This window comes from Trichomycterus rosablanca, chromosome 3 (assembly GCF_030014385.1).
Source record: "Trichomycterus rosablanca isolate fTriRos1 chromosome 3, fTriRos1.hap1, whole genome shotgun sequence".
Classification (NCBI taxonomy): domain Eukaryota; kingdom Metazoa; phylum Chordata; class Actinopteri; order Siluriformes; family Trichomycteridae; genus Trichomycterus; species Trichomycterus rosablanca.
Genome location: NC_085990.1, coordinates 49082770 through 49109745, shown reverse-complemented (window position 1 = coordinate 49109745; position 26976 = coordinate 49082770). Strand labels below are relative to the sequence as shown.

The 26976-nt window shown below is 41.3% G+C and overlaps 1 protein-coding gene across 2 annotated transcripts in view; it reads left to right on the top strand.

The window, feature by feature from the left end:
- Positions 1-26976, top strand: part of pde1ca (phosphodiesterase 1C, calmodulin-dependent a) — a 176489-nt gene that overhangs the window by 114446 nt on the left and 35067 nt on the right. For both annotated transcript variants that reach the window (XM_062991406.1, XM_062991405.1), the window contains 9 exons: positions 8873-8986; positions 13189-13371; positions 14495-14561; positions 18426-18542; positions 19408-19548; positions 23001-23101; positions 23193-23321; positions 24699-24800; positions 24893-25013. In XM_062991406.1, coding sequence (XP_062847476.1) covers positions 8873-8986; positions 13189-13371; positions 14495-14561; positions 18426-18542; positions 19408-19548; positions 23001-23101; positions 23193-23321; positions 24699-24800; positions 24893-25013 — 1075 coding nt within the window. The remainder of the gene's footprint in view (positions 1-8872; positions 8987-13188; positions 13372-14494; positions 14562-18425; positions 18543-19407; positions 19549-23000; positions 23102-23192; positions 23322-24698; positions 24801-24892; positions 25014-26976) is intronic.

Here is a 26976-nt window from a genome sequence, read left to right as displayed (position 1 = left end):
TAAAATTACATCCGGCTGAAGATTTAAGCCCCGTATGTTCAAAACCAGACTCCCAGCATGCTCTTATGATTCCCTTCAGAGAAGCAGGAAGGTGTTTTGTCCCTCCCCCGTGGATCACACATATGTCCCGGGATACGCACGGCTAGCATAGCCTGCGTCATGCGTCACTAGGGCAGATTCACATTGGCGTGCTATTTTAGAAAGTGTGAATTCACCAGCTCAGGTAGGGTAAACCCACAGAGTGTGGCGTAATACTGCTGCTGGACCATCATCACAGCATTAACACTCCACTGCAATACCCACTAAGCTTAGATAGCAGGCGACATAGAAAAAGAGGGTCTGACAGCTTGAGGAAATACATGATGTAGAGAGGAATAAAAGAGATGAATAGAGTGCTAATAGTGGGGTAGTGTAATGGGAGATACGGGGGAAACCATTGGTGTATTGGGCATGAAAACATGAATTAAAATGACCATTCAGAAATACGTATGAAAGAAAGAAGGGAAAGGAAGGTAAAACCCCTGCCCTGTATATCGGATACATATTATCATCCATGCTTCATTTAAACATCGCCCAGATGCCGTGCTGTCTCCTATCTTACAGATCTAAACATGATTATTATACAAACAGTCCTTTACCTGTTTAGAGTTTTTGTAAGATTTAATAGTTTCCACCTGCAATGCATTTACATTTACTGCATTTAGCAGCCGCTTTTATCCAACACAGCTTACAGCTGTGACTGAATGCAATTCATGCAATTGAGAGTTAAGAGCCTTGCTCAGGGGCCCAACAGTGGCAACTTGGCAGTGGTGGGGTTTAAACCGGCAGTCTTCGGATTACTAGTACAGCACCTTAACCGCTGAGCTAAGCTAACACCTGCTTAAATAATGACTGTAGGTAGATTGGCAGTTGGTAAATGTGGTAAAAAAGTTGTAACGGTAAACATTAAATCATGCAACTTTTAATTTACGTATAATATAATATATACTTTAAGCTGACTTATTCATGTATTTATTTATTCTTACTAACTGCTCTATCCTGGTCAGAGTCACTGCGGGCCTGGTAAACTGGGTACAGCTGAGTGCCCAAAGTGTTTGGTGACTTTTATTAAAATTATTTTATTTTTGAGCATTGTTGAGCATTAGCATTACACTCACTGTCCATTTTATCAGCTCCACTTACCATATAGAAGCACTTTGTAGTTCTACAATTACTGACTGTAGTCCATCTGTTTCTCTACATACTTTTTTAGCCTGGTTTCACCCTGTTCTTCAATGGTCAGGACCACTATAGAGCAGGTATTATTTGGGTGGTGGATCATTCTCAGCACTCTAGTGACACTGACATGGTGGTGGTGTGTTAGTGTGTGTTTTGCTGGTATGAGTGGATCAGACACAGCAGCACTGCTGGAGTTTTTAAACACCTCACTGTCACTGCTGGACTGAGAATAGTCCACCAACCAAAAACATACAGCCAACAGCGCCCTGTGGGCAGCATCCTGTGGTCTAGAAGATGACCAACTCAAACAGCAGCAATAGATGAGCGATCGTCTCTGACTTTACATCTACAAGGTGGACCAACTAGGTAGGAGTGTCTAATAGAGTGGACAGTGAGTGGACACAGTATTTAAAAACTCCAGCAGCGCTGCTGTGTCTGATCCACTCATACCAGCACAACACACACTAACACACCACCACCATGTCAGTGTCACTGCAGTGCTGAGTATGATCCACCACCTAAATAATACCTGCTCTGTGGGGGTCCTGACCCTTGAAGAACAGGGTGAAAGCAGGCAAAAAAAGTATGTAGTGAAACCGATGGACTACAGTCAGTAATTGTAGAACTTCAAAGTGCTCCTATATGGTAAGTGGAGCTGATAAAATGGATAGTGTTTTTTTTTTTTTTTTAATGTTATGGCTGATCAGTGTGTATATTTACAGTATATTAATTCTTTCCATTAGTAAGACGAGTTTAATTTTATTTAAGAGTTTAATATATTTTTTGAACAACATAAATCAATTATTTTTCCTACATAACAAAGCTGATTATTCAATTTCAGGCTTTAAGAACAAGGAGTCACATTTAAAGCCTTAAAACTGATTAGAATTCAATAAAATCTGCTAGAATTCACTATGTGGTGCTTAAATCCTACAGAGACTTACCATATTACACCTTTTTTACCTTAAACACCTGTCCCTCAAAAGGTCCAATACCTGTAAAGGTCTTTGTATAGGTCTGGGTGTGGAGAAATAAATCTATAAATGGGACTTGATCCCACTGTGATCAGAATTTAATGACTAAAGAAGAAGAATGATGGGTAGTTATGTAGTCAATACAAATGAAAAGAAATCAGCAGTTTCCTGAAAGACAGGAGATCTCTCACTCTCTGTTAAATGCTTTCAGAGCCAGAAGAAGATCAATACTGAGAAAACACACACCTTCACATACAATGACAAATTCAGTCAATGCTTTCAAATGCTCGGTATCTTTCTCCGGGCTTTCCTACCCACGAAAAGATACCTGACAAGTGCAAAAGCTTTATAACACGACTGCTGTCTGCAGAATAAACCATCCATACCAATGTCTGGGGTAATCACAGCCCGGGAACAGAACAGTCTGAGTGTAATCAGAACTAACACCACATTCCTCTCTCTTCCCATCAGAAAGGTCATACATTGTGAAGTGGGAGTGGAGTCATTACGTTCCTAAAGACTTTTTCTCTTATCGCTCGTGTTCCAGTCTGATCCTGGAATGTAATAATCCTCTAATGAAATGACATTGATGTGTTGCATTGATTGAATGTTTATCAGGGACAGGGTGTGGATTTAGGACAGCAGGGGGAAGGTGTGTGTTCATTAGCTCACTGATTTTGATAACATTGTTCAAAAGCTGCATCCTCAACCCTGCTTCTGACCTTCTGCTTATCATGCGCGCACGTCCACTCTGTTCAAATAACAGCACAACAGCTGAGTGAGCACAGAGCGCGGAGCAAATGGAAATGGCTCAGAAATGATGCTCTACGTTATTTGTGGTCCATGAGCCCTGTATCAGCTACAGTTATTGTCAGAGGACAAAATAGAACCAGATGTACATCGCCGTAGATTGTAGATTGCGTGCCCATATCTACAAGTTCTGGGATCCTTGGTTTGACCTTCAGGAAACCCGATGGTGGAAGGAAACCAGAGTATCTTGAAAAAATACATAAGGAAGTAGCCAGTGGCAGGGATCAAAGATGGGTCACCGAGACCTGGAGTGTGTGACCTGTTTACCATCTGTATCACACTATATAATGTTTTACATATTCTTTAATTACACACTAACATTTAGATAAATCATTTATTCCAAGAAAATACAGTATAAACTCATATTATTATTTTTTCTATTCTATTTATGCATTTTCTCCCCAATTTAGCGTAGTTAATTTGTCTTCTGCTGCAGGGGGATCCCTAATTCCAGTTGAGGTGGGTATATTGCTGCTCACGCCTCCTCTGACCCGCACGCAGCCCTTAGCGGAACCCTTTTTCACCTATGCACTCTGCACAGGCACTTCTCTAATTGCCAATCAGGGTCCTTACACAGCATTCGAAGACCCCACCCACATAGTCCAGTCATTCTGCCCCGCGGCAGGCACTGCCAATTATGCCCGCTAGATGGCGCCCAGTTGATTATTTTTGTAATTGAGTATTCTATCGATTATTCCAGTGATTAATCGAGTAATCGGATAATATACTTTTATAATAATAATAATACTTTTGCTTTAATAAAGAGCAAAAATAAATACATATAAGATTAAATAAGACGTGTCTCTTAAAACAAACTGAACATTTTTATTCCTTGCATACAGGACAGTTTAAAGAGAACATTTTTAAAATGCAAAAACAAAAACATAAAAAATAAATCAAATTACTTTTAAAATGTATACAGACAACCTAAAACTAAGGCATAAATAATAATAAACAATAATACATAAACATTGCCTCTAATTTGAGCAATCTTCAGAACTACGTTTCAGCTACAGTTCACGCATAACATAAACCTTTAATATTTTGTTGGGAGGCTTTGTAGCATTTGTATCTCCTAGATGAGGTAGATCTGGTGTTTGTGTGCGTGTACGTGTGTGTTTGCCTGAGCCTTCAAAAGCCTGTGGTGGGGTTACAATGAAGAAAAGTCAGCGTATCAACAAGATGCTCTGATGGTGTGGATGTTATACTGAGTTTTCTTTTTTTTCCAGCTAAAAATGATCTCAGTCCAGTTCAATTTTCTCTGTCCAGTTTCCTCTGTTCGCCCCTCGTTATTTTCTCTCTCTTCATTTTGCAGTTCGCGCTATCAAATCTCGTCTGTGTCTCAAATCGCATACTTTCATACTGAACAGTACGCGGGAGCGGCGAGCGTGTCCAAATACGTAGTATTTATTGAACTGTACACGAAAAGTACCCGGTTTAAGTCCTGTTTAAGTATGAGATTTGGGATGCAGCCTTCGGCTTCTTCATGTCACCTGCCCACAGTGTGAACGTGTTGTGCAAAAGTAAAAGTCCGTGTGAAACACTGTGAGCTGTATATACAGTAGTTGTATGGATTAAACGATGCCTCGATGCGAAAAGTTTGCATTGATGATTTTTAGTAATCGAATTACTCGAGTATCTTGAGGAATCGTTTCAGCCCTAGTAGGTATTAAATTGGAGACAGTGAGCACTGCTTGGCCGGTAAAGCAGTATGCTCTTTCAGTACACAAGTGTGCAGTATGCATGCAACCTCGTACGTACTATGTCCGCCATCTCATCTCATCGCCACAATTATAACAATTTTAAAATCGGACAAAATTAATTTTGTCGTTCTCCACAGAGCTACTCACAACGTTATTCAGGGTTGTAATTAATCATAACATTTTTAATGTTTGTCTTACCCCGCTTTCCGCCATCTTTCTTCTTTACTACGAACGCCTTTGCAGCTCCAGTTGAATTATGGGATAGACAAGTGTGCATTGTTTGCATATTCAAAAATTGCTGCCCAGGCAGTAGGTCATCTGGGTACTTTTCGCGTACTGTTAAATGTATACTACGTATTAGGGCATACTAACTGCTCTTGCATACTGCTTTTGCATACTGTTTAGTATAGAAGTATGCGATTTCAGATGCAGCCCTAGATTCTTTCTTGTGGACTCTTCTCTTTAGCTCACATCACAGCTTTTTAATTGAGTTTAGGTTGGGAGACTGAGATGGCCATAGCAAATATTTACTTCAGTGGCATTCGAACCATGTTTGTGTAGGACATAAATGGCTGGAAGATACAACAGCAATAATGATGGCAAAATCCCAGCCTTAGCTTCTTCTGGTACTTTAAAAAATATCATACCATTACCAACGCACAAGGTTTTCAGGGTGCTTGAAGAAGAAATATCCCCAAGATATAACAGATCCTTCATCATAATGGGGGATTAGGTTATTTTCTGTATTACCCTCCTACTTCTTACTTCTTACTTCTTACTTCTTAGGCCTGTGGTAGCCTAGTGGGTAGGGCTTTGGGCTATCAACCGGAAGATTGGCGGTTCAAATCCTGGCTCTGCTATGTAGCCACTGTTGGGTCCTTGAGCAAGGCCCTTAACCCTGTCTGCTCCAGGGGCGCCGTAAGTTGGCTGACCCTGCGCTCTGACCCCAGCTTCCAACACCAGCTGGGATATGCGAAGAAAGAATTTCATTGTACTGTACATCTGTATATGTATATATGACAAATAAAGGATATCTTTCTTTCTTTCTTTCTTTCTTTCTTTCTTACTTCAAACTACACATAACTTTGTGTGTTTGTGGCCAAAAAGCTATATTTTATCTTATGACCATAGACCATTAGTGATAGTCAACGTTCCACTAGTGTTTGGTAAATTACAGCAAATGTTCTGGGTGGATTAAATATTTGCTGGCATGTAACTAGATTTGGAGACTTCGTGACTTCAAAATCCTACTGTCTCCTTCAAGTCTGGAACTTTTAAGCTGAGAGAACTGTTTACATTTCTTTATCATTTTCATCACTGGGTTCCCCCCCACCCTGTTGTTAATGTTAATGCTGTTAGAGAGAAATTAGGTCACACTTGTTTCCCATATGAACTACACACACATGCAGAAATACAGTTTATGACAAGGGTCAGCACATAAAACTTCATTTCAAAGGCGCCTGCAGCAGCCTGCACGTCAGCAAAGACGTCAGGTCTGAATGGCTGAATACCATCTTATAAACAAACTTCACTCATAAACATGGTGATGCAGAATAACACACTTCAGCTGTCACCAGCCTCATTATTTATCCTGCTAAAACTGTGGCTTATTTTAGGTTTATGTGACTTACAAGTTGTGGTGACATTGTTGGAGCAAACAATTTAAGAATAATACATGTAAATTATAAATAGTTGATTTTTGCTTTTAGTATTGGTATAAAATGTGTGTTTTTGGACAGTGGTTAAGGTAATGGACTTGTGATTAGAAGGTCGCTGGTTCAAGCCTCTCCACCACTGGGTTGCCACTGTTGAGCCCCTGAGTAAAACCCTTAACTCCCCATTGCTTGTATTGTATTGTGACACAATTTAGGGCAGTTGTAGCCTGGAGGTAAAGGACGAGTATTCGAAAGGTCACTGGTTCAAGCCCAACCACTGCTAGATTGCCACTGTTGGGCCCCTGAGCAAGGTCCTTAACCCGCAATTGCTTAGATTGTATTCTGTCACAGTACTGTGAGTCGCTTTGGATAAAAGCGTCTGCTAAATGCCAAAAATGCTGAAAATGTAAATATTGTATATGGCCACCACATTAATATGCAAATGAGCAGAGATGCTTGGTTATAAAACCTTCTACCCACTGATCTCTGATATCATGAGGGTGGCTTGGTGGGGAGCACTGTCGCCTCACAACAAGAAGGTCCTGGTTTCGATTCCCAGGTGTGGCGGCTCGGGTCTTTTCTGTGCCGAGTTTGCATGTTTTTCCCGTGTCTACAGTCTTGAAGCTCCAGTTTCCTCCCACAGTCCAAAGACATACAAGTGAGGTGAATCGGAGATATGAAATTGTCCATGACTGTGTTTGACATTAAACAAACTTGTACTTTTAATGAAAGTTGAGAATTCCCTGCACAAAATGGTTTAACCATTGTGAAGCGAATTTTATTAGCATGTTGAGGTGAAGTTTAATAAAGACTGTGCATTATTAATATGCACCGATGTATACGATGTATTCAAGATCTCAGCTCTGGTGAACAGCGTGTGCTTTACTGCTGCGCCACCTGAGCGGCCCTTCTAATTTCTAATAGTAGGGGTTGGGTGTGCATGTGTTCTCATGTTTATTGCCTGAACATTTTTAAAATAATACATAAGTATCCTTATCAGTTCCTGTGAACCATCAGTTCAAACCCATCTCATTATTGAAGCTTTACGGTTGTCCATCTTGCTAACTATTTTCATTCAAAGTTCGTTCAGTTTTTCACTCACACCATGTTGAATTTTGTAAACTTCCACTATGACACAGATGCACATACATGGACATACTCTACTCCAATTGAGCTCTTAGTTGGATTGTTAGGCTGCATGTAAACATGGCTGTTGCTGTATAAAAGCTAAAATGTCTGTACACTGTCTGTGCTGTGATTACCACTCCCTTTCTCCCCAAAATGCTTTTACTGGCATCAGGAAATAACTCCTAGCTCCTAGCTGTAAGGATGTTTCATTGCTGCTGGTTTGCTGATAAGAGTGTGGAAGAGGTGATTTTTGGGAAAACAGGCATTCATGCTCATGTGTAAAAAGTCTTTCTCTATTTTATGTAGCACAGATGTTTATAAGAGAGAGTAGTACATAGAAACCCAGCACAAAATTATCATTAGAGCTTGATGTAAAAGCTGTGTGTGTGCTGTGTTTGTGACATACACTGATCAGCCATAACATTAAAACCACCTCCATGTTTCTACACACATTATCCATTTTATCAGCTCCACTTACCATATAGGAGCACTTTGTAGTTCTACAATTACTAACTATGGTCCATCTATTTCTCTGCATGCTTTGTTAGCCCGCTTTCATGCTGTTCTTCAATGGTCAGGACCCTCACAGGACCACCACAGAGTAGGTATTATTTAGGTGTTGGATCATTCTCAGCACTGCAGTGACAATGACATGGTGGTGGTGTGTTAGTGTGTGTTGTGCTGGTATGAGTGGATCACACACAGCAATGCTGATGGAGTTTTTAAACACTAGTCCACCAACCAAAAATATCCAGCCAACAGCGCCCCATGGGCAGCATCCTGTGGCCACTGATGAAGGTCTAGAGGATGACCAACTCAAACAGCAGCAATAGATGAGCGATCGTCTCTGACTTTACATCTACAAGGTGGATCAACTAGGTAGGAGTGTCTAATAGAGTGGACAGTGAGTGGACACAGTATTTAAAAACTTCAGCAGCACTGCTTTGTCTGATTCACTCATACCAGCACAACACACACTAACACACCACCACCATGTCAGTGTCACTGCAGTGCTGAGAATGATCCACCACCTAAATAATACCTGCTCTGTGGTGGTCCTGTGGGGGTCCTGACCATTGAAGAACAGGGTGAAAGCGGGCTAAAAAGGTATGTAGAGAAACAGATGGACTACAGTCAGTAATTGTAGAACTACAAATTGATTTTATATGGTAAGTGGAGCTGATAAAATGGACAGTGTGCAGAAACCAGGTGGTGGTTTTAATGTTATGGCTGATCGGTGTATATTGAAATGGTTGATGGTTACTTTCATTTTATTTAAAATGACAGTACCGTTTATGAAATAGGCTACTTACCAGCTCCACATATTGATGCTCTGTTTGTTTTTCTATGTAGTAAAATGACAATGATGTTCTTGTGTTTTCAGATTGCGATGTTTGGTAAAACAGCTGGAGCGGGGCGAGGCCTCTGTCGTCGACCTGAAAAAAAATCTGGAATATGCAGCTTCTGTACTGGAGTCAGTATACATCGAAGAAACACGGTAATGTTACCCATATGTATGCATTCCCTTATTTATAATACTGTATATAGAAAAGGCAAAATTGCATATAAAAATGAATTTGACAGTTCCAGACAGCTGCACAGATAAGCTATATAGATTAGTTACCAGTTAACAGCATGTACCACGAAAGTCAGTTTACACGTTCAAATTATTTTACATTATTTAATTCAGATTTTTTGTTTTTGGGTTATTCACTAAATACACATTGTCTAGTCACTTTATTATGACCACCAGCTAATATGCAGAGTAACCACTGTGTGAAGCATGTACAGCAGCTAGATGGGCTGGGAGTGACTCAATAAGGTCCTGGTAGGTTGTCACAGGTATCTGGAGCCATGCTGACTGCAGTGCATCCCACAGCTGTGGGAGGAGGCCTGGTGGAGGATCCATAGAGCAAACATGACAATTGACATGGTCCCACAGATGCTCATTGGGTTCAAGTCTGGGGAATTAAGGGGTCATGGTAGTACCTGAAAATCTTGATCATGCTCTTCCAACCAATGTGGGACATTTCTAGCCGTGTGACATGTCGCATTGTCTTGGTGGAAGATCTCATCCGCCCCAGGGAAGACAATCAGAATGTACGGTATGGGTGTACATGATCCGCAAGGATGGATTCGTAGTTAAATCGGTTGAGAGTGCCTTCCACATGGATGCATGGGCCCAGAGAATGCCACTGAAACATTCCCCAGACCAGAAGTGGTCATGACAATGTGACTTGACAGTGTAATTATCCATTAATCATCGCTTAGCATAACAACACTTTATCACGGTGGTGCAGTGGGTAGCGCTGTTGCCTCACAGCACCTTACTCTGTAACTTTATGTGGACTGCCACTATGTGGCTGAGTTGCTGTGGTTCCTAAATGCCTTCAAAGTTGATAGTGGTGCCATGCCTTTACAGTATCACACTCAAATTGAGTGAGCGCTTTAGAATCACCCATATTTTTACAAATGTTTGATTCAGGCAGCCACATCTTTGAATGGCAAGTTGGTTGATTTTATTTACCTGTAGCAATGGGAATGAATACAACACCTGAATAAATCACCTCCAGTAATTAAGAGGTGTGTCCCAATACTTGTCCATAGAGTACCAACAACTGTACTATTTGTATATTTATTAAACATTAAACTATACTATTCTACCCACTTTATCACCCATAATAATTAAGTTAATACATGGTCTTAAAGTTTTTTTGAAATCTCTTCAGGGTGGCAAGGTGGCAAGGTGGCTCGGTGGGTAGTACTGTTGCCGCACAGCAAGAAGGTCCTGGGTACGATCCCCAGGTAGGGCGGTCCAGGTCCTTTTAGTGCGGAGTTTGCATGTGCTCCCCGTGTCTGCTTGGGTTTCTCCAGGTCCAAAAAAAAAACATGCAATCAGGTTAATTGGAGACACTGAATTGCCCTGTAGGTGAATGGGTGTGTATGTGTTTGTGTCTGCTCTGCGATGGACTGGCGCCCCGTTCAGGGTGTTACTGTGTGCCTTGCGCCCATTGAAAAGCTGGGATAGGCTCCAGCAACCAGCCCCCCAATTGGGTAAGCGATGAGTGAGTGAGTGAAATATCTTCACAATTATTTTGAGATCCTTGTTTGTAAGACTTCTAATTATAGACTGGTTTGTTCTGTTTGCTTTAATTGTCTTTGAGACGTGTCTAAAACTCAGTTGGAGTCCATCTGTTACAATTTGAATTGATTGGACATAGTTTGGAAAGAAGAACAGCTTGGTCTATAAGGGCACAGAATGTACACCACATTATCAGAACAAAAACAAAGCCATGAAGTCCAAGGAACTGTCTGTGGATCTCGGTGATCAAATTTTAGCAAGGCATAGATCAGAGCAAGAATATAAAACAATATCTAAGACTTTAAGTGTTTTCATAACCACAGTGGTCTCTGTAATTTTAAAATGGAAGAAGCTTGGCATAAATTTCAAGCTTCCTGGTCTGGCTGTCTAGCCAAATTAGGCATCCACGCCAGAAGGAATTTGCTTAGAAAGGTATTAAATAACCCAAATAACCCAAACTCTTGTACAGAGATGGGAGAACCTGAGACTATCTTTGGAGCACTTCATAAATTCGGCTTTTATGGCAGAATAGCAAGATGGAAGCCACAGTTAAGTAAAAAGCTGACGTCCTACTTGGAGTTTGCTAAAGGTCATCTATGGGATGCTAACAACATGGGGAAGACGATTCTCTGCTCTGATAAGATAACAATTTAATTCAGAACAGCAAAAGCACCAGAACAGAAGGCAGAACAGCAAGCACTACGTCTAATAAAAATCAGGCACTGCAGCATCGTGCCATGGGCAGGGACAAGAAGACTGGTAAAAATTAAACAACAGAAAAATGCTGCCAAATACAGAACAATCCTTAAAGAAAACATCATCATGCATAACATTATGACCACCTTTCTAATACTGTGTTGGTCCCCCTTTTGCTGCCCCATACGCAACAAACTGTGATGCACTGAGTATTCTGACACCTTTCTATCAGAACCAGCATTAACTTCTTCAGCAATTTGAGCTACAGTAGCTTGTCTGTTGGATCGGACCACACGGACCACCCTTCCCTCCCAACTTGCATCCATGACCCTTGGCTACTCATGACCCTGTCGCCGGTTTACCACTGTTCCTTTCTTGGACCACTTTTAATAGATACTGATCACTGCAGACCGGGAACACCCCACAAGAGCTGCAGTTGTGGAGATGCTCTGACCCAGTCGTCTAGCCATCACAATTTGGCCCTCGTCAAACTCGCTCAGAACCTCACGCTCGCACATTTTTCCTGCTTCTAACATCAACTTTGAGGATAAAATGTTAACATGCTGCCTAATATATCCCACCCACTAACAGGTGCCGTGATGAAGAGATAATCAGTGTTATTCACTTCACCTGTCAGTTGTCATAAAGTTATGCCTGGTTGGTGTAAATGTCCTTGAGTGGCCCAGCTAAAGCCCAGACTTACTGTAAACCCTATTAAACATCTGTAGAGAGACCTGAAGATGACAGTTCACAAATGTTTACCATCCAGTCTGATGGAGCTTAAGAGGATCTACCATAAAGAAAAAAAACTGCCCAAATGTATGTCTGGAGCCTAAAACTTGAGGAAGATTTGCATTGTTGCAGATCCACTGTGGTTGCATGATTGATGGGTAAAAATGGAATGGTATTAGATTTATTCATAATGAATTTTACAACACAGAGACGACAAAATGTTGATGAATGTAAAGCAGCATGCAGTCCCCATTTTCTTTTGCACCACGGACTGGTTTCATATATAATTTCACGGACTGGCGAGGGCGGAAGGATTTAAAATAAAATTATATGACAGGCATTAAAAAAAAACACAAAGTGCATACAAATATTACTGACCAATGATGGAAAATCAGTGGGAACCCTGAGCTTTTTTTGCTACAACTAGACACTCTCACCAAGGGGTGATAGAAGACAATAACACCAGTTGGGGACCACTGGTCTAAAGTATTTGTATTTGTTATGCACTACAAGCGCCAGATCTATGAACCAAAGTATTACTCAGCCACCTTAATGCTCTTCTCGGCAGCACGGTGGCTCGGTGGGTAGCACTGTCGCCTCACAGCAAGAAGGTCCTGGGTTTGATCCCCAGGTGGGGCGGTCCGGGTCCTTTCTGTGTGGAGTTTGCATGTTCTCCCTGTGTCTGCGTGGGTTTACTCCGGTGCTCTGGTTTCCTCCCACAGTCCAAACACATGCAAGTGTGGTGAATTGGAGATACTAAATTGTCCATGACTGTGTTTGATATTAAACTTGTAAGCTGATGAATCTTGTGTAATGAAAAACTACCGTTTCTGTCATGAATGTAACCAAAGTGTAAAAACATGACGTTAAAATCCTAATAAATAAATAAAGTTCTCCTCATCTTCACCTTCATCCAAATTTCAGTGCTCTTGAGTGCTGTAAACAAGTTGATTGCCCAGCTCAAGCCTTAATGTTACAAGTGTTTGAGAAGTGAATGACTGCGTGTTTTGGTCCTACTTTATCACAAGATCTCCTGCTGTTTTCTATTTTGTTTCAGCCACATGTGGAACGTCTCATGCTTAAAGCCATAAAGTCTTAGATGTGATTCAAAGTGACATGAGTTTCTATTCCCTGTGGCTTCTGATTACCTTCTTTCCATTGTCTTTATGCATGTCCTTGCTGTTCTTCAGGCGGCTGGTGGACACGGAGGATGAGCTAAGCGATATCCAGTCAGATTCTGTGCCCTCGGAGGTACGGGACTGGCTGGCCTCCACCTTCACGCGACAGATGGGGCTGATGCTCAGGCGGACGGAGGAGAAGCCTCGCTTCCGCAGCATTGTGCATGCCGTGCAAGCTGGAATATTTGTTGAGAGGTGGGTAGTAAATGGTCATTTAGACATTTGAAAACAGATTTTCAGTATTGCAAAGGGATAGAACTTACATTACATGACATTGCAGAGTATGGTTTATTGGCCCTAAGTTGTATATACACCAATATACACCAATCAACCATAACATTAAAATCACCATATAGATTATCTGTCATATACAGTAGAAGCACTTTGTAGTTCTACAATTACTGACTGTAGTCCATCTGTTTCTCTGCATGCTTTGTTAGCCCCCTTTCATGCTGTTCTTCAATGGTCAGGACCCCCACAGGACCACCACAGAGCAGGTATTATTTAGGTGGTGGATCATTCTCAGCACTGCAGTGACACTGACATGATGGTGGTGTGTTAGTGTGTGTTGTGCTGGTATGAGTGTGTCAGACACAGCAGCGCTGCTGAAGTTTTTATATACCGTGTTCACTCACTGTCCACTCTATTAGACACTCCTACCTAGTTGGTCCACCTTGTAGATGTAAAGTCAGTGACGATCGCTCATCTATTTCTGCTGTTTGAGTTGGTCATCTTCTAGACCTTCATCAGTGGTCATAGGATGCTGCTCACAGGGCACTGTTGGCTGGATATTTTTGGTTGGTGGACTATTCTCAGTCCGGCAGTGACAGTGAGGTGTTTAAAAACTCCAGCAGCACTGCCGTGTCTGATCCACTCATACCAGCACAACACACACTAACACACCACCACCATTTCAGTGTCACTGCAGTGCTGAGAATGATCCACCACCTAAATAATACCTGCTCTGTGGTGGTCCTGTGGGGGTCCTGACCATTGAAGACCAGCATGAAAGGGGGCTAACAAAGCATGCAGAGAAACAGATGGACAACAGTCAGTAATTGTAGAACTTAAAAGTGCTTCTATATGGTAAGTGGAGCCGATAAAATAGACAGTGAGTGTAGAAACAAGGAGGTGGTTTTAATGTTATGGCTGATCAGTGTATATATATATATATATTTATATATAAATATATGTTTCTAGGTACATTTGAATTTAAAGTCCTTTAACACCCTTGATCTAAGCTTTTTTCTCTATTTATCTTTAATTCTTCACATGTATTTTTGCATTCTGACTAGATTGTGTTATCTTCCATTGACAGGATGTACCGCCGGACATCCAACATGGTGGGATTAAGCTATCCGCCCAGCGTGATCACAGTACTGAAGGTATTACAGGTTCAGGTTATAGGCTGACTCAATAGACCCAGAGAGCAACAATAAACAGCCTTCGCTCCTATAATCAAATCCACACATGACCTCAAATACACATAATCCAAACACATACAGACAGGTACAAACACATTAGCAGAGTTACAGTAAACATAATGAAAGCCTATAAGTGATTATGATAAAGCGTTGGCCATGTAAACACACCTGTTTAATCAAGCAAAGGGCAGAATTGATCTTTCCACCTGAGTTATGTTATAATAACCTTACGCAATATGTACTCTCTGAACAGTTTATAGTTAAATACACTCTAACAGAGATGGGTAGAGCTGCAAACATCACCTATATAAATCAGTCAGGAGGGAAAAACAATTATAAACGAAAGTTTTGTCATTTTCTAAAATGTGTTATTAAGCAGCTTGGTCATACTTGCATTTATTCTGTCTTCACATCACAAAATAAATTGATGTGATTAAATAAATTGATCCCCAGTGTCAAGATCAGTAACCAAGAAGGAGCCTCTTTTCTTCTTTTTAAAGTTTTGTTCTCTAATTAATATTTAAATTATATACATTTACATTTTCAGCATTTAGCAGACGCTTTTATCCAAAGCGACTTACACAATGAGCAATTGAGGGTTAAGTGCCTTGCTCAGGGACCCAACAGTGGCAACTTGGTGGTGGCGGGGCTTGAACCGGCAACCTTCTGTTTACTAGTCCAGTACCTTAACCACTAAGCTATCAAGATTACAGTGGTTCACACTATAAACACTGTGAACAGGACAGGAAAACACCCTGGACAAGGCTCCAGCTCATTTCAGGGCATCATCAGCACACACTTGCACATTTAGTCACATCTACAAACGATCCACCAATGTATTTTTAAATGAATTAACTTATTTGTTTATGGAATAAAGCAAAAGAACCAAGATAAAGAACAATAAAACACCTGTCAGAATACTTCTAGGTAGTGACTGGAGGTGTGTTTCTACCTTTAACCTGGATCCCACATAACCTGCTGCACTATCATGTCACTCTACACCATTAAAATAATAAATAGCTTTATTTCTGCTACACATGCCTCAAGCATTGTACATAATAGAAAAGTTCTGGAGCTTATTTAGTGCACTGTATGCATTATAGTAGATTATTGTCTTACATACCACTATAGAAAACAATGCAGCAGATAAACAAAAAGTAAAGGAGCAAAACTAAAATCTTGTATTTAAAAGTAAAAATATCCACAGTTACTATCAATGTGTATCTGGGCTGGAAGGCAGCACTCAGCAGAGAGCATAAGACGGATCCCTACACGCCGACCAGAATAAAAAAAATGCTAATATTTAATCAATATAGAAAAGATTCAGTGACTAAAAGCCGCTAATAAAAAAGGACAATCACAAATAAATAAAAAACAAAGTACTAAACACACAATAATATTTATAACCCCCAACTGAGAAAATGGATAGAAAAGGGATAGTGCAGATGTGAGTCCGAACCTGTCAGTTTCGACAAAATGTAAATAGAAACCCTATCACACCAGTTTGCGCTCCCCTGCACATAACAGTGGGCCATTGTTGGGCTCTTAAGCAAGCCCCCTAACTCTTGGCTAAGGGGCACAGCTTCCAAAGAAGTTGGGATACGCAAATTAAGAATTTCATTGTGCTGCACATGTGTTTATGTATATATGACAAATAAAGACACTCCATTCCACATAGACTAGTGTGAGCTGGGACTGGATATGACTTGTAGGCACGGATTTGGCTGTCTAGTTTGGCTCCAGGGTCATTGACTGATGATTTTGTTTTTTGGCCTTCAGAAATAGAGTTGTAGTTCTGCTGCTGAGCTGAACCCCAGAGCTCTCTACGCTTACTTTCTCTTACAGGTCATTATAAATAAATAAATAAATTCCACACTGCATGTGGAAGAACTTTAAATTTGATTTTAAATCTTTAATGTGCCATATTTCAAATGGTTGGTATGTAGCTCTGGTAAATCCCGGTGTACGGTATAAAACTTTATTTAAGACTGAGTATAAACAGAGGAAGTGAAAAGAACTAGATTAATAAATGGGACTCTGGCTTATTTGGTGTAATTTAGATCTGTTCCATTATTACTAGAATGATTACATTCTGCAGCTTTTACCAGCTCATTACTGTAGCGATGATCACCTAGTTTTTACTTAGCTTTATTTTTTTTATAATTAAAACATACTATTGATAGCAATACAATACATGGCGAAATGTTTGTGGACACCTAATCCTCACATCATTAAACAATTAATATATATATTTTAAATTTGCTACTATAACAACTTTCACTTTAAACTTAAACTTTAACTTACTTATTTACTTCCAGTTAGCATTAATGAGGTCCAGCAATGATTTCAGTGATAATGTCCAAGTATGCAGTCTACATTCCGATTTATCCCAATGCTCATGGGTAGGATTAACGTCACTACTAAGGGCAACACTGTGGTTTGGTGGGTAGCACTGTCGCCAACCAAAGTGTGTAAAACATGACGTTAAGATCCTAATAAACAAGTAAATAACATCACTAAAGCATGAGAATTCAGTCTTCCTGTGAGACTGGGAAGACGGAATTAAATATGCAGGATGCTTAACCAGGATGTAACAATACTGTGGCTGAGGAGCCACAAACATAAAGTTGGCCAAAATAACAAAAACAAATAAAAGAAAAGTTTAAAGCACAACCTGAAGCGGAAAGGTGAAAGAACTGATAGACGAGGACATTAGTGGAGTAGCGGGCATCACACTTCAACGTTCTGTCACAAAAGAAAAAGGAATGTTCACCCCACAGGGACAGAAGCCTGCGCTGTCCTCAGCAAACGTCAGAAAACTCACCCACGACAACTTATGACCACAGAGGAAGGTAGCATCAACAGTTACCTGTCCAGCTCTGGGCAGAAGTGCAGAAAAGTGACAGATTGGTTTGCTAAAATGGGGCATATTGTAAAGTGGAATAATGGAAATCCTTTCTTAACCGCTTATCCAATTAGGGTCGCGTGGGTGGTGGGGTGCTAGTGCATATCCCAGCTTTTCAATGGGCGCAGGGCATACAGTAACACCCTGGACGGGGCGCCAGTCCATCGCAGGGCAGACACACACACACACACATTCACATATAGGGCAATTTGGTGTCTCCTATTAACCTGACCATGTTTTTTGGACTGTGGGAGGAAACCGGAGCTCCCGGAGGAAACCCACGCAGACACGTGGAGAACATGCAAACTCCGCACAGAAAGGACCCGGACCGCCCCACCTGGGGATCGAACCCAGGACCTTCTTGCTGTGAGGCGACAGTGCTACCCACCGAGCCACCGTGCCTCCCTAGCCCGTTCCACTAATATGTAATTGTATCTACATACATTTGACTATGTAATCCCACAAGGGGTGGCACGGGGGCTTGGTGAGTAGCATTATCATCTCACAGCAAGAAGGTCCTGGGTGGGTCGGTCCGGGTCCTTTCTGTGTGGAGTTTGCATGTTCTCCTCGTGTCTGTGTGGGTTTCCTCTGGGAGCTTCGGTTTCCTCCCACAGTCCAAAGATGTGCAAGTGAGGTGAATTTGTCCATGATTAGTACAAAAATTGTCCATGACTGTGTTTGATATTATGTGTGAATGTAACCGAAGTGTGTAAAACATGACTTTAAAATCCTAATAAATAAATAAATGAGCCCACTACACATACAGACCCTGGATTTCCATTTGTTATGCCATATAATTTTATCATAACATTTCAATCAACATTCCTGACTGTAGAGTTTTTGACACTATATCACTAAAACATTACTGGTATTTCTAGACTCAATTAAGAAGTCTGTTTGTGCTGTGTTGTTTGTTTCAGCATGTAGATACATGGTCATTTGATGTGTTTGCGCTGAATGATGCAAGTGGAGATCATGCACTGAAATTCATATTTTATGAGCTTCTCACCAGATATGACTTAATAAATCGCTTCAAGGTAAGCCATCTACAGTGATTATCCTCTTTACATGATGTGTATTGCCATGATCTTGCATCACACATAAAAGAATGATATAAAAGCACAGGTAAAGGTTTGATTTTTTGGCATTGTGTTACAGTCAGTAACACAGGTCAGTAAAACCACAGGCTGTGATTTACTGTTCTTCAACTGAATGTTAATTTGTGGACTGGTAGATTGGACTTAGTTTTAAATCTGTATTTGATACATCTGCTTCACATTGCCAGACAGGTTCTGTTTAAGTGATTTTAGATGCAACAGGTCTTGTAATCATGCCTGGATGTGGCTAAACTTAAACTCGGTTGTACGAGGGATCTTCAAAAAGTTTCCACACTTTTATATTTTGGTTGGAAATGGTGAGGGTGGAGGAGGAGTAATCGGTCGTGTCTGAGAGACTGAGAGGCACTTATAGTCCGGATTTAGCCCCATCTGATTTACACCTTTTTGGATGCTCAAAGAAGCTTTAAGTGGAAGAAGTGGCATGTTGACTTGGTGGGTAGCACTGCTACCCTACAGCTAGAAGAACATGGGTTTTATTCCCAGGTGAATCTGTGTGTGTCCTTTCTTTCTGAAGTTTGCATGTTCTCCCTGAGTCTGTGTGGGTTTCCTCTGGATGATCTGGTTTCCACCTACAGTCCAAAGACATGCAGTCAGGCCAATTGGAGGTACTAAAAAGTCCCCCAAGGTATGAGACTGTGTGCATGTGTGTTTGATGAACTGGCAACCCTGAACAGGATGAAAAGGTGGTAAAACAGACAATGAATTAATGATTGAATGAATTTTTAGTTCTGCTATATAAACATGATTAACTGTATATCTCTGTGCTGCTTTAACATGTTCTCAGATCCCCATCTCTGCCCTGGTGTCATTTGTAGAAGCTTTGGAAGTGGGCTACACCAAACACAAAAACCCTTATCATAACCTTGTCCACGCTGCAGATGTCACTCAGACTGTACATAATTTTTTGCTCAAGACCGGCATGGTGGTGAGTATAGCTAAGGGTTCAGAGACCTTCAGAACTGTATTTCCTCTTCATGTGTGTGTGTGTGCGTGTGTGTGTGTGTGTTTTGGTGCTTTTCTTGGACTGGCAGTGCAGGCAAGCTACAGTTGGACGGGAGGGGGTGTTGGGGGGTAGAATAGACTCTTCTCTGTGTTCAGGCTCATATCGATTTGGAGTTAATCTCCCCTGACTCCTGCCAAATGAGGCCCGGCATTGTTAGAGTCGTGCTCATTAACCTCATGACGACGTGCGTTACCATCAAATAGTCATTTTGATGAATCATCGCAATGTGTATTAAATATGATTTCTGACCGTTCCTGAGAATTATATCAGGAAAAAAAAACTTTTATTTTGTGGTAAAATGTGCTACAGCAGGTATAAGGGGTATTAAAATCACTTCCCAGTCCAGTTCTATTATCTGCTTTAAAAACTCATTACCTACATTACTTTTCTATAATACTTTCTTTTCAGAGCATCAAATTAAATGTACCTTCCCCTTCCATGCAGCTTTAACTCTTCTTCACTTTTTAATACCCTACTCCATGGGAGAGTTTTAAACAAGATTTCAGAGTATATCTGTGAAAATTTGTGCCCACTTACTCTACATAAATAAATAGGGGGAGGCGCTAATGTTGAATGAGAAGGCCTGGTTTGCAATCCACATTCTATTTTCTCCTTAAGTTGAATGGGGCTGAGGTCACTGCAGGCCACTGCAGTTCCATCACACCAAGACTTTTAAACACAGAAGCACAGCTTTTTAGAAACGCATCACTGTTACCCCTTTTCCACTGATGCGGAATTGGCTTTGCTCCGGTTTGAAAACTTGATTTTCAACAGTGTTTCCACCAAAAAAAAGAAAAAATTCCAAACCATAAACTTCAGCCCAGCGTTTTTCAGCGCGAACCGTGACGTCATCTGTGGGCGTGTCAAGTCGTGGCTACAGCACACAAAATTAAAACCTTAATTGATATAATTGTGATTAACTAGTTTAGTTAACCAAATTAACTAAAAAATCACCATAATATTGAATATTCTTTTTGCCACATTTTTAAAAGTTCATAAGCCAAATTAATTATGATTGTAACTAAGCATCTAATTCGCTTCCAAAGGAGGACAAATCTGTGTCCATCCAGGCATTGCACCAGACTGCGGACAGGCAGATTAAAAACCAATCTGTCCACCCTAAAACCAGACATATGGACACCCGAGTCTGATCATTTTTTTGCAAGCCATAGTATTTAATTTCTAATTTAATTTAAAATATAGTATAGATGGCGCCCAGGTGGCGCAGCTGGATATTCCGCTAGCACACCAGCACCGAGATTCTGAACTCCTCGGTTCAAAACTCGGTGTTGCCACCGGTCGGCTGGGCGCCATCTGACGGGCATAATCGGCTGTGCCTGCAGCAGATGCTAATTGGCCACCGTATCTGCAGGGTGGGACTGGACTATGTGTGGGTGGGTGGTTCTTTATACCCTGATTGGTGGAAGAGACACCTGTGCAGAGTGCAGGGGCGAGAAGAGGAGGGCTGTGCACGTGTCGGAAGAGGCGTGTACAGCGACGTGCTCTCCTCAGAAGCAATCGGGTATCCCTCAGCAGCAGAAGACAACTTGAGTGCGCTAAGGAAGGGAGGAAAATTTGGAGAAAATGCATATAATATATAAATATATACGTATATACAGTATATATATATATATATATATATATATATATATACGTATATATATATATATATATATATATATATATACGTATATATATATATATATATATATATATATATATATATATATATATATATATATACAGTGTATCACAAAAGTGAGTACACCCCTCACATTTCTGCAAATATTTCATTATATCTTTTCATGGGACAACACTATAGACATGAAACTTGGATATAACTTAGAGTAGTCAGTGTACAGCTTGTATAGCAGTGTAGATTTACTGTCTTCTGAAAATAACTCAACACACAGCCATTAATGTCTAAATAGCTGGCAACATAAGTGAGTACACCCCACAGTGAACATGTCCAAATTGTGCCCAAATGTGTCGTTGTCCCTCCCTGGTGTCATGTGTCAAGGTCCCAGGTGTAAATGGGGAGCAGGGCTGTTAAATTTGGTGTTTTGGGTACAATTCTCTAATACTGGCCACTGGATATTCAACATGGCACCTCATGGCAAAGAACTCTCTGAGGATGTGAGAAATAGAATTGTTGCTCTCCACAAAGATGGCCTGGGCTATAAGAAGATTGCTAACACCCTGAAACTGAGCTACAGCATGGTGGCCAAGGTCATACAGCGGTTTTCCAGGACAGGTTCCACTCGGAACAGGCTTCGCCAGGGTCGACCAAAGAAGTTGAGTCCACGTGTTCGGCGTCATATCCAGAGGTTTGCTTTAAAAAATACCATACGCCGCACACTGCATCAACTCGGTCTGCATGGTCGTCATCCCAGAAGGAAGCTGACGCACAAGACAGCCCGCAAACAGTTTGCTGAAGACAAGCAGTCCAAGAACATAGATTACTGGAATGCCCTGTGGTCTGACGAGACCAAGATAAACTTGTTTGGCTCAGATGGTGTCCAGCATGTGTGGCGGCGCCCTGGTGAGAAGTACCAAGACAACTGTATCTTGCCTACAGTCAAGCATGGTGGTGGTAGCATCATGGTCTTGGGCTGCATGAGTGTTGCTGGCACTGGGGAGCTGCAGTTCATTGAGGGAAACATGAATTCCAACATGTACTGTGACATTCTGAAACAGAGCATGATCCCCTCCCTTCGAAAACTGGGCCTCATGGCAGTTTTCCAACAGGATAACGACCCCAAACACAACCTCCAAGATGACAACTGCCTTGCTGAGGAAGCTGAAGGTAAAGGTGATGGACTAAACCCAATTGAGCACCTGTGGCGCATCCTCAAGTGGAAGGTGGAGGAGTTCAAGGTGTCTAACATCCACCAGCTCCGTGATGTCATCATGGAGGAGTGGAAGAGGATTCCAGTAGCAACCTGTGCAGCTCTGGTGAATTCCATGCCCAGGAGGGTTAAGGCAGTGCTGGATAATAATGGTGGTCACACAAAATATTGACACTTTGGGCACAATTTGGACATGTTCACTGTGGGGTGTACTCACTTATGTTGCCAGCTATTTAGACATTAATGGCTGTGTGTTGAGTTATTTTCAGAAGACAGTAAATCTACACTGCTATACAAGTTGTACACTGACTACTCTAAGTTATATCCAAGTTGTATCTCTATAGTGTTGTCCCATGAAAAGATATAATAAAATATTTGCAAAAATGTGAGGGGTGTACTCACTTTTGTGATACACTGTATATATATATATATATATATATATATACTGTATATATATAGTATAGATGTATGTTTAAATGTGAGATCCCACTTAGTTTGTAATTCTTATTAATTTTTTCCCTGCAGCACTGGCTGACTGAGTTAGAAATCTTTGCTATGATATTTGCAGCATCCATACATGATTATGAACACACCGGGACCACTAACAATTTTCACATACAAACAAGGTATCAACTATTATTTTAAGCCTGCTATAATATTTTTTATTGAACCACTTATTGGTGGGTAATCTGTGTTATGTTTTACATATTTGATTAGATCAGATGCAGCTATTCTGTATAACGACCGAGCAGTCCAGGAGAACCATCACGTCAGTTCTGCATATCGACTCCTACAGGAAGATGACGAGATGAACATCCTGTATAATTTATCAAAGGATGACTGGAGGTGAGAGGATGGAGGTAATCAGTATGTATGTACCAGGGGTCAGCAACTTAAATTTTAAGAAGAAGCAAATTGTCCTGTTTCAACCAAAATCAAACCACCTTGTAAGCCACAACATTAATGTCTATTTTATTGGTGTAATGTGTTAACACATTAGCTAGAAATATGTCTTACAATATGCTAATGGTCTAGTATGGATAAAAAATTGAATATTGTATTATTATGAATTACAACATCTTGCAGTTGACTCATGTAGGCTAATCTACAGCTCGAGTAAAACAGGTAAAATATGAGCTCATCATTTGCAGTCCTTAGCCTCGGTGTGGAAGCTTTTTAAAGGATATTATATTAATATTAAAGAAACAGCTTTCAAGAGAACCGTATATCTGAAATCTCCGTCAATTTGAATCACACAGCCTAAATTAGCTTACAATAAAGATTTATTTACGTTTATTTAAGTAAACCATTACACACCACAGCCTTGAAATGCAGGAGATGTCCTTACTGACAGAGAGGCTGACGGCAATTTCACACAGATAAAAGCAAAATAGATTCAAACTAGCTTGCACATGAATGAATATTTAAAAATTGAATGATCTTAAATTATAAAAATGACAGTTCTGGGAAAAGTAATGGAAAGAGGATTCTGAAATTCTGGATTTCAAGAGCAAAGATTGTGTTTGTGTGTGTGTGTGTGTGTGTCTGCCCTGACAGGCAGATAGATAGATAGATAGATAGATAGATAGATAGATAGATAGATAGATAGATAGATAGATAGATAGATAGATAGATAGATAGATAGATAGATAGATAGATAGATAGATAGATAGACAGACAGACAGACAGACAGACAGACAGACAGACAGACAGAGATAGACGAATGGACAGATGGACAGACAGACAGATAGATAGAGATAGATAGATGGAATAATGGATAGATAGATAGACAGAAAGATAGATAGAAATACAGACAGACAGACAGACAGACAGACAGACAGATAGATAGATAGATAGACGAATGGACAGACAGATAGATAGATAGAGATAGAAAGATGGAAAGACGCATAGATAGATAAATACTTTATTTATCCCATAGGAAATTATTGAAAATAATTACTATAAAAGTACAACACTGACAGAGCTACTGGAGAGGTGCCACTCACAATGACGCCTAAATGGTCACTGGGGTCAAATGACCGGTGCTCGGCACCTATAGGTAGAAATAAATCAACTAGGCGCAGTGCTGCGGAACTGCAAGAAGGCAGTAAAAGAGCCACATGAAGCTCCAGAGCCACATGTTGCTGAACCCTGGTCTATACATACGTATATACAGTATTACAAGCTACATTTACCTCTCTGTATACCCTTCTTTGTCTTTAGAGAGTTTCGGAGCCTAGTAGTTGAGATGGTTTTGGCTACAGACATGTCCTGTCACTTCCAGCAGATCAAGGCCATGAAGAACTTTCTCCAGCAACCAGAGGCGTAAGTGTGACCACATTCACAGAACCACTAACAGCTGAATAATGTTGTTCTGACCACTGTGGGAGCTCACTTGTTTTGACTGTGCTCTGTAGGATTGACAAACCAAAGGCGTTATCACTTTTACTACACACTGCAGACATCAGCCACCCTGCCAAAAAGTGGGACCTGCATCATCGCTGGACCACCTCTCTACTTGAGGAGTTTTTCCAACAGGTCAGTTCCCTCATTCATGGTCACCTTCAGAAATGATAGATATACAGTGATGGATTAATCAGTATCAATACACATACAGGCGTGTGATGGTTTATTTTGTTGACTATATACTACAACTCTATGTTAGTTAAATTAGCTATTTTGGGCACCCAGTTGGCACAGCAGGATAATCCACTATCACACCAGTGCCGGGTTTCTGAGCTCCCGGGTTCGAATCTCGGCTCTGCTACCTGTCGGCTGGGCGCTTTTTAGCAGGCACAATTGGCTACAGCCTGCAGCAGACAAAACTGCCTCCAGTCTGCTGGGTGGGAAAGACCGGACTAAGGAGTGGGGTTATCAACGCTGTGTAAGGATCTTGGTTGCCCAGGGTGCCTGATCAGAAGTGGAGGAGCGCAGAGATCGGGGTGTGGCTCTCCATATGCGAAGCCGACCTCACACGCAAATCCAACAAAGTATGGGTAAATAAGAAGGGACTGGTGGACTGTGCACTTGTCAGAGGGAGTGTGTGTCAGGCGAATATATACACTCCTTGAATGCCTTCGGGGTTCCCAGGAGCGAAATGGCTATGCTAAAATTGGGAGAAAAGGGGGTAAAATGCAACTAGAGAGTGCATTTCCGGAGAAAATGCGAGTGTGATTGCCGTGTGCCGGTCGGCGTGCGTGCGCGCTTATCCGAACGCCGTATCGAAGCTGGGAGCAGCGTCGACGGGCCGGACGGCTCAGAGTCGGAACAGCGTTGACGTCCGGACGTCTCAAAAACGGGCGTGGCAGACGGGCGGGGCTGCGTATGACCATGCTGTATCCAAGTCGGGGTGTCATCAGTGGGCTAAACAAATTAGAGTTGGAATGGCGTTGATATCTCGAAATATTAAAAAAGTGGGCGTGGCAGGCGGGCGGGGCTGCGTATGACCATGCTGTATCCAAGTTGGGGTGTCATTAACTGGCCAGATGATTTACAGTTGGAACGGTGTTGATATCTCGAAATATTAAAAAATGGGCGTGGCAGGTGGGCGGGGCTGCGTATGACCATGCTGTATCCATGTCGGGGTGTCATCAGTGGGCTAAACAAATTAGAGTTTGAACGGCGTTGATATCTCGAAATATAAAAAAAGTGGGCGTGGCAGGTGGGCGGGGCTGCGTATGACCATGCTGTATCCAGGTTGGGGTGTCATTAACTGCCCGGATGATTTACAGTTGGAACGGTGTTGATATCTCGAAATTTCCAAAAAATGAATGGAAGTGAATGGGGCTGAAAACCGGGCGTGGCAGGTGGGCGTGGGTTCGAGTCCCCATGCTGTATCTGAGTCGGGGTTACATCAGTGAGCTTTACAATTTAGAGTTGGAACGGTGTCGATATCTCAAACTTTCAAACAATGAATGGAAGTGAATGGGGCTCTTATAGGTTAAATAAAGGTTATAGAAATAACCATGAAATAACCATTAAAAAAAATGAATGGAAGTCAATGATATTGCGCAATCTATGATCGGCTGTGTCTCATTTACAGCTTTCAGGCATAGTGCACTTACACAGTGCTCACACTTCGGTCCCTCCTTTAGCATGTAGCCATTGCCATTGATTTGAATGCATTCGTTAGCCTTGAAGCTAACGGATATAAATATCTTCTTTTCTGTTGCAACGCGAACGATTTGACGCTCACTGCTAAGTGTTACTGTGTTATAATTTCATTCTGTGCAGCGTTTTCACCTTAAAAATCACTAATACTTTAGTTACAGACCAAAATAAGTCAGATTTTTTGTCGGCGGCCATTTTCTGTTCTCAGAACGGCCTGAACATGTCGCCTACGTCATCACGTTGACGTTCTATGGAAAGCCAAAGGTGTCAAGATTTTTGTCCAAAAATTCGGGCACAAACGGGCATAAATGCCACACGGATGGGCGTATCCGGATGATTTTTTGAAATTGGGCGCTAATTAATGACCCGGTCGATCAAGGGTTGGAACGGC